The sequence below is a fragment of the Phaeoacremonium minimum genome (assembly GCF_000392275.1).
Source record: "Phaeoacremonium minimum UCRPA7 unplaced genomic scaffold PA7_03_scaffold_330, whole genome shotgun sequence".
NCBI lineage: Eukaryota > Fungi > Ascomycota > Sordariomycetes > Togniniales > Togniniaceae > Phaeoacremonium > Phaeoacremonium minimum.
Window position 1 is genome coordinate 195,266 of NW_006921234.1, and position 9,280 is coordinate 204,545.

The 9,280-nt window shown below is 47.4% G+C and overlaps 1 protein-coding gene across 1 annotated transcript; it reads left to right on the forward strand.

Moving 5' to 3' along the window:
• Positions 1–3,220: 3,220 nt before the first annotated feature.
• On the forward strand, positions 3,221–4,443 carry UCRPA7_4220 (putative myo-inositol 2-dehydrogenase protein; the record flags this gene model as incomplete). The annotated part of the gene is made up of 3 exons (XM_007916774.1): positions 3,221–3,698; positions 3,750–4,029; positions 4,095–4,443. 3 exons carry the CDS (start codon positions 3,221–3,223, stop codon positions 4,441–4,443), a joined length of 1,107 nt encoding a protein of 368 aa, XP_007914965.1.
• Positions 4,444–9,280: the final 4,837 nt, after the last annotated feature.

A 9,280-nucleotide genomic window follows, 5' to 3' on the forward strand; every position in this document is an offset into this window, starting at 1 on the left:
TAGCATCAGATGCAGAGCGATCCGGGGCCCCGGAGATTCGTTGAGGACTTCGGCTGGGGAAAATTTGGGGCACGCTAACTCACATTGTCTCGCGGAGTCGCGGACTTGACTAGACAAGTACATCAACAATTGGACAAGACGCATGTTTCCCGTCGTCTTGGCACTTCAGACCAGATTTAACCCACGTAGACGCATCATCTGTCGGGCTTATTTAGATCCCCGAGCGAGTCGAGACCGTTTTGGTCCTTCAGAGAATGCTGGATACGACAGACGCATGACACTAATCATCTGCATATCCCCAGCCTACCATACTCGTCTCTGCAATGTTACATTCACTGTTTGGCCATATTAATCGTAACTATAATAATATGTCATAGATAACTCTCAAGCATCTGAGTTAGTTTAGAAATCTCAGGGGCTTCCTGGTCCCAGTACCGTAATCTGTCGATGCAACTACGTGCTATTGCTCGCCAGTCTGAAGGCATCACGATCCTTCCAGATATGGATGCACCAATCATACAAAGAACCTGAGCTGTAGTCTCCCGAATGCTCAACCAAGTGCCGTGGTGTCGGTGTTGGCTTGGTTCCCCCTGTATGTAAAATCCAATGTATAAGAGAGCTTTGTCCACCAACGGCTGCACTAGGCTTCTGTAGGTGGCCTCAGGACCGTTGTGGATAGCGTAATATAGGAAAGGACGATAAATCCAGGTTTTAATCCCCAAGGCGCGGCCTCGGACCATAGCGGGCAATTCTTCGATCGAGAGTTGATCTTCTTCGAATCGAATAGGGGCCGGGAGTCGTTCGAACCTAGACAAAGCAGGCGAATCTTAGTTCATGTGCTAATGAGATGACGACAGAGATACATTACCACTCCTGGAGCTGCAGCTCGAACTCTTCGGCTGCCTTTACCATATATGGTATCGCATCATCAGTCCAGGATGTATGATCTGTGGAGTAGAGCGTGTTGAGAACTCGATTGGCGATTCGACGCAGTGTGATCTCGGTCAAGTAGTAAAACCAGATTTGTTCCTGTTGTTGCTGTGAGACTATTGATTTAGATTCAGCCAGACCCTGGACAGACTTTCGCCCATTGAGTGATTCGTTCACAAAAGAAGGGCTTGGAGCGTCCTCCTCTGGCATGTCTGGGGGTGAGGGGTGCATGTCAGGGTAGTGGAGGTCTGCCAATGAACTGTTGGGGAGATCTATCTCCGCACGCAGCTCGCATTCCGTCTTGTAACAGCTCCAATATAGCCTCTGTTCTAGACGCCGACGCTTGGAAGCCTGTGGAAAATTTGCCACTACAGAGGTCTGGCGTGCCTGGCAGTGCAAATAGAGAAAGTACGATCTCGATGCTGACTGGAACTCTGACCATGCAAGCAAAGGCCTCAGAGTATACATGAGATAGACACCAGCCAGAAAGTGACATTGTGGTGCGAGTATCCCGGTCTCGAGAAGGCCTAGTCTCCTACGCGCTAAGTTGTAGTAAGATTCGCCCTGCTGAAGCGCATCTGCATTCGAAGACAGCGACGACGATAAGGTAGACTTTTCGGAAAATGGCCTAGCCACACAGCCAAGGGCACAAGATAAAAGCTAGACTGTTATCAGTGATCCTTGGAAATCTTTTTCTCGAGAGCATTCAGCACACTCACCACTAAGCAAGAAGCCGAGTCCCACTTCAAACCATCCTCGGCCACCCGATGCGCGTATGTCCAGACTGTATCCACATCTACAACGGGATTTTTTATGTGCACAAGTTCGAGAAAAGCTCGTACGAGTTGCGGAATATCATCCTCATTAATGCCGCGCCCTTTGTTCGATAGTCCATGATGTCTGGTCCGATTCAAGGCTGTCTCCTCATTGTCTGAGTCTTCATTTTCAGCTTCAGCTTCAAAAACAGCATCAATTAGATAGCTCTTTGGATAACGGCTGGCGAAGATCGGCCAGTCGAGAACTGCATCGGCTGTGGTACGCGACGCAGGAATTCTCAGCTCGTTATAGCTGTTTTGGCCCGGGTCCAGGCTATGAGTGGCTGACTGATCGGGTGGCTCCGGAGCCCGGACAGCCTCTAGTGAAGCAGGCGTGTCTGAAGCTCTCATTTCTGGGCCCGGGGGAATATCATCCAAGCGTGAAAGAACCTGATTCAAGCGATCCAGGATCAAGATACTAGCGGCATCAAACCTAGACACGTGTAAGTCGGCTTGTGCTTGTCAGGGATATGCGACATACGTGGAATAATCCTCGGGGTCTTCGTACACACATTGTGCTTTCGCAGCTATGCAACTGCCACAGCATGGACGCGCGTTGTTGCACTTGACCTTTCTAGAACGACACAAGCGACAAGCGGCGACGGCTCGTTTCCGAGGGTAAGTCACGCCGAACCTAGAATTATCAGTCCGCCGACGCTTGTTTCTCGACTGAATCGTTGCCGCAGCCTGGTTCAGGAATTGGCCATCTGAGCTGGCAATAACTGAGGCCGGATTATCCCTTGGCTGAGCTGCATTGACGGCTGGCAACACACTGGAGAAGTGGCCTGGCGCGAAACCCGGGGTAATTGAAGCCCCGTCACGGGGATTACCGAGAGATCCTAATGAAGTGGGCGTATACATCATGGAACCAAACTTGCAATAAAATTGACAACGCAGAGAACTAAAGAATTGGACTGACGAGACTGGCTCGCGGAGTTGCGGGCATGAGGCCATTTATGATTTGTTAATGACTCGTGTCATGTAGTCTCCCCGAGGGCTAAACAGGTCAAATGTGTGCTCGCGGAGTCTCGGACGACCTAGCACATGGACTAATGCGCCGCGATTCAATAATTAGTGGCTAGTCAATGCGGGGAGGCACCCATGTGCGGAGAAGCAGGTGGACATGTGTACTACGATTCCGTTGCACAGGCAGGCTTCACATCGAGAGCCCCTTAGTCGATAATTAATACTTTTAATCTGTTGGCTCAGCGGTCTCGGTCGAGTGCCCTTACCTATAGTTGGGCACTTCTATTCTTTAGGTTTCTAGACTCTTGCGCATCTTGTTCGGAAGTCGGAATTATCTTCGACCTCGTTGTAATCTTCGTAAGAACACAAAACATCTTCTAGAACTTTTTCATATCTTTATTATATTCTGTATAACTTTTGAGGTCTTAAAGTAATGTATGGTTAGGTATTGCATGTGCTAGGACAACAGTCGTATATTTCATCATCCTCTTTCTGCGAAACTTCACACGATGGCTGCTTCGGAGAGGAGAAAGATACTCAACATTGGCCTCATCGGCTGTGGAGAGATTGGTCAGGTCGTCCACATTCCGACGTTACTGTTTATGCAAAGTTACTTTCGCATAACATATCTCTGTGACGTTTCTGAAGCTGCCCTCAAGCATGCCGCCCAGAAGATCCCCGACAATCCTAAGATTACGCGCAATCCAGCTGAGCTCTGTGCTTCCGATGCTGTAGATGCCGTCATTGTGGCCAACTCGGACGAGTACCATGCCGCACATACTATTCTAGCTCTTCAGCATGATAAATACGTTCTGGTAGAGAAGCCCATAGCTTTGACGAAACGAGATGCCTTGGCAATCGAGGAGGCAGAACGCAGCAGTAGGGGAAAGGTTATGGTTGGGTATATGAGGCGCTTCGCTGCACCGTTCGAGGATGCGCTAAGGGAAATCGGCGGTCTGGACAAGATTCTCTACGCTCGAGTGAGAGGTATGATGACTGAATGCTATTTAGCTGAAATACCCAAACTTACAAATTTAGATATCATTGGACCAAACGCGGTCTTTGTCAACCAGTCTGGCACTTTCCCAGAAAAGTTCAATGATTTCGATCCCAAGGACTCCGCAGATAAGAACTCCCGGAGCCAGGAGATGGTTAAGACAGCACTAGAAGAGTGCGGTGGCATACCTGTAACACAGGAGTCAACAATCATGTGGCGAGTACTCTGCGGGCTCGGTTCACATGACCTCTCCGTTATGAGAGAGGCACTAGGAATGCCTGACCAGGTTGTCGGCTCATCCCTTGGACTTCCATTCTGGAAGTAAGTATCATGTAGCCATATTATTTGCGAAGGTTTGAACATGAGTTTCTAACAAAGCTTGAAAGCGTACTTTTCAAGTACCCAACATTCACCGTATCGTATGAGTCCGGCATCGACAACATTCCTCGATTTGACGCCCACCTCGAGGTCTATGGCGCTAATAAGACTGTCCGCGTGCAATACGACACGCCGTACGTCAAGGGATTACCAGTGACGATGCATATAGTTGAAAACGTCGAAGGAATATATAAGGAGACCAATATCCGAAAGTCATACGAAGACGCGTACACATTAGAGATGAAGACGTTCTGGGCTATGGCTGCAGAAGGAAAACCTGCAAAGACGACAGTAAAAGATGCTCTTCAAGATTTTGAGGTATTCGCAATGCTCATGCGGCATGGTTACGGCATCTGAGTTGAGTTGTTATTTAGCATCTGCGAGAGAATTGTAATCTAGACTACATACACTATAGGATATAACCAGCACTTCGTTGCGTCGATTTCGTGGATCGGATTCAACATGCAAGTTCAAGTCTCTCACACAGCACGGGAAGGCGTCAAGCTATCAAATTCTTTCTTCATTATCTAGAAAGTTCGCATCTAATCATCATCGAATCAGGTTCTAATGGGACTCCTGCGACATAGCAAATCTGGTAGTACGCTTGACGTTCGACGGCCTTGGATAGCAGCATTTGGCGCACGCGGATTCCCGGGATAGCGTGACTCTACCACCACAGCGAAGTGCACTAACGCCTACTAGCGCGGCCAAAGCCTATATAATCCAGCAGCCGGTACTTCGACGTGTTTACACGACACTAGCACTTAGATTTGGGTTTCCATTCTCTTCTCTCCATAAAGCACAGAATATTATTTAACAGCAATATGGCTAATGATGAGCTTCCCATCCTTCGATGGGGAATTGTTGGTATGTAGATAGACCATGGCGTACCACTTGGATTGACCCTTGTCCTAATTATCAATGCAGGCTGCGGTTGGATATCTGCCACTTTCGTGTCTGACCTGTTCACGGGTCGCAAGAACACCATTCTTCATGTGGTAAAAGCTATTGGCTCTTCTTCAAAGGAAAAGGGGTCAGATTTCGTCGCAAAGAACTGTCCCTCGCAACAGCCCACCATTTATGACAGCTATGACGACGTTTACAATGATCCAAACGTTGATATTGTTTACATTGGTACGCCCCATGTGCTTCACTGCAAGAACGCCCTCGATGCAATTGCTGCTGGCAAGCATGTACTCTGTGAAAAACCATTCGCACTCAACTCTCAAGAGGTGAAGAGGATGACAGATGCTGCCCGAGACAAAGGCGTGTTTTTAATGGAAGGTAAGGAATTTCGGCGACTCTTTGCGTGTTGAATATGCATCAAATACGCTAATTTACAATACTTTCAGCTGTATGGACACGCTTCTTTCCTCTCGCTAAGAAGCTGCAATCTCTCCTGCACGAAGACAAAGTCATTGGGGATATCCATTCTGCTTTTATTGACTTCAGTTTGTACATGCCCATCAAAGATGCTAAGCCTGGTGCACGTACTGCTTTACGATCTCTAGGTGCAGGTGCACTTCTAGACATTGGCTTTTATACACTCACCTGGGCATCCATGATATTAGATGCATCTCCATCCCGGATTCTTGCCAACGACCCCAAAATAAGTTCGAGTATGATCTTCCACAGCGAGACAGACCCGGAAGGAAAGGTCGATGAGCAGGTGGCCGTTGTGCTTACCTATACAGACCTCAAGGCTCAGGCTGTTTGCACAGCATCAATGCTACACAAGACACCTGATGAGTTCGCCCGAGTAATTGGCTCCAAAGGCATTATCTCAGTTGTAGGTCCCGCCGCTTCAAAGCCCTCTTCTTTGATTGTGAAGGTAAGCGGACAGGAGGAGCTTGTGCTGGACTTTGAAGTCCCTGGCTGGGGCTTTCATTACGAGGCTGACGCGGTAGCGGAAGATATCAAAGCTGGAAGGAAAGAGAACCAAATTTGTCCTCTCAATGAGACGTTGAAGGTGATGTCATGGATAGATGCTGCACGAGCCCAGTGTGGACTTGTATATCCACAAGAAGAGTAGATTTAATTAATTGCTTGATGAAAATAATCTGACCCAGTATGGGTTAGTCAAAACTTGGGCTGAAGTTCTGTTCGGCCTTCCATTAGGTTTCTTCACCGAGAGTGAACTGTCCGATGCGCCAACACTAACGGTCCTTTTGTCGGCGCTAATTTCCACTCCTTTCAGCCCTCGCATGTCAATTATTATACCACCGTCGACATTGGCGCTACCTGGCCAGGCCATGTTACCGCCGCCTCTGATCGCCGCCACACCCTTTTTACCATCCGCAAGCGCAGTCCGTAGTGCTCTTATAAGCGCTGCAACATCTTCGGCACTTGTTGGTTGTTCGATGTATGAAGGAGATATGTCTGCTTCAAAAGCCGAGAAATATGAGCTGATACTGGAGACATATGCTTCGCTACCAGGTGCGGCGATTTTGCCAGGTAGGGCGGCAGCCAGAGCGTTAATAAACTCGCTAATGACAGACATTTAGAAACAGGAATTTGGAACGAAGTATATGACGGATCTTGTGTTAGGAGACAGTGCATATGTGTTTCCTTGTCAAATAAAATCGTGGACAGGGCAGCATTACGAGTATATATATTTGGCTATGTTCAGACGCCACAGTCACACAAACAAGGAGACTGCAATATGCAGTAGCATCAAATGTAGCACAAATCTGCTCAAGATACTTCAGCAGGTAGCCTTTAACATGCTTCACATAATACTTCCTGAGCTAAAGCTGTGGTGAGCATCTAGATACATTACAATACGGTAGACGCGTACTTGAAGGATTGCCGAAGGATCTTGTGGAGAAAGTGATAGTGCGCAAATTGTCTAACAGCTTGCTTCAAGCTAGACAATATTAAATGGAGTGACAAATTTCTCACCGTAAAGCGAATAGCCACTGCTCAATAGACTTGCTGACTCCCCGATCTCAGGCCCATTCCAAGGCTAATTATCAAGAACGGTTTGACATCGTTTCCATGAGTGTTACGCATTCATGAATTACTCTTGAGACTGTCACACATTGATGTGGCTGCAGCCGGACGTTCCGACGGCCCACGTTGTTTCGCCCATGCTTACGGCGGGCGCTAGGAAATAGACGGTCTACAGAGGTTGAGTAGAGTAAGATCCAGTTAAGTCCACACCAGTCGTCCTACACCATCAGATCTGCCATTTTCTGACAACATGCTAAGGACGCCAATTGCTGGACATAAATCCGGGAGTTACACAGAGCAAAGAGCACACAAAGGTTTTGAACAGTGAATGATCGCTGAATTGACGAGCTTTTTGAAGACCACAGCAATCTAAGATACAACCAAGAAAAGTGACGTACAGCTTTTCTATTACAGGTTGACACAAACGCCATGTGTCCTATATAATCAAGTAGCCACTGTGCCCATGCAATATAGCCTAGGTGCTTTCATCCTCATCTCCCCTTTTGATGCGGAGATCTCTGTCAACAACATCATCGAGGACGGCCAGACCTTCTGATTCCGCGTGAACTCGAGCTCTCTTCAGCCTTCGAGTATCACGTTCCGTTTGTCGTGTGATCCACCATGTTGCGAGCGTCACTAAAGCGCATGTGCCAACGCAAGCCATTGCAGCGCCGAAGCTTTGCCTGTATCGTGGGGCATACTTTGATCGAAATATCTGAGGTCCAATGGCACCTCCGATTTGACCATAGCTGTTGACAAATCCTATGCTAAATGCCGATCCAGTCGCCCTGGATGTTGTCTGCACGCGCCAGGGCCACATCAGCGGGTACCATGCAGCAGTCACAGCATTACCAATCAGCGTCGCAACGTAGACGGCTGCGCTAGATGGATAAGCAACCAGTACGCCGTAACATGCAAGAATAATCACGTGTAAGGTCAAAGGATAGACTGGTCTCGGCAGGAAGCCACGATCAGCGAAGAAGCCGGTGACAGCAATCACTAGAATTCCGAAAAGTGAAATCGGAAGGTTCAGGAGCTGGGCCTGGGCAATAGTACTATCTAGCAGTCAATAGCTGTCAAGTTGGAATGAGTTTAGATCTTACGTGAATCCAAGGTTCGCAATAACAGTAGGTTGGTAAAATCGCACACCACTTGTTCCGACTGTAAAGGATGCCCAAATGAGTGTAAACATCCAAAGCCTAATGTCCTTCAGAGAAGCAACTATTTCTTGGAAATTAAAGTTCAACTCTTCAGCTCGAGGGGCATTTGCTGGGAGACGAGCTTGAACAAAAGCTTTCTCTTTGTCTGTTAACCATTTCGCCGTTGGGGGAACTATGGCGAGTGTTAATTGTGATCCCGATACAAGACATGCTCGGGAGACTCACAGTCTGGAAGCAGAAAGTACACGGCAATGCCAACCACAATAGTGAGCAGCCCCTCGGTCAGGAATAGCCTTGAAATGTTAGCTTGAAGTGCACAAGATCTTTCATTCTTTAAAAACTAACCATTGCCAACCAGAAAGGCCTCTTGTCCCCGAAGCCGTATCAAAGGCAAAGGCGAGAATGCCACTGAATATACCGGAAAGATTCCCAAGGATGTCTGTTTAAGTGAGCAGCATGCTCTAGTAGTCATTGTTTCTCCAACTTACAAAAATAGAGCAATCGAATTGACATCTCATCTGGTCGGTACCAGTAAGTCATCTGGAGAATGACACCGGGGAACATTCCAGCTTCAAACTAATAAGACTTATCAGAGATATTGATTTCCTTGCTACCTTACATGAGCTTACCAATCCTAGCAAGAAGCGGGTCCCATAGATTCCGCCCTTATTCTTCACAGGTATATGGCAGAGCAGCATTATTCCCCACGAGATCATGATCCGTGATTGCCATGTACTCGGCTTCATTCTTTTGAGAAGAAGGTTTGATGGTGCCTCGAAGACAATATACGGGACCTATAGTTATGTTAGATTTGTGGGTGCCCTTTGGTACATATTGACTTACATAATATAAAACAGTGAGAAGATTGTATTCATCGGAGGTCATCTTCAGTTGTGTCATGATATTCATAGGAGTTCCTTTATTCATAATTCTCGCATTTGAGATGTTATCAGCGTCAATGTTTTTGATCAGAAAAAGCAGAGAACACAAAGACATGATTCTCCAGTCAATTTTGCGCATTAACTTCTTCTCTTCTGCGGCAGTGAGTAATGACCGTGCTCTCATGCGATCGCCATCGAAAC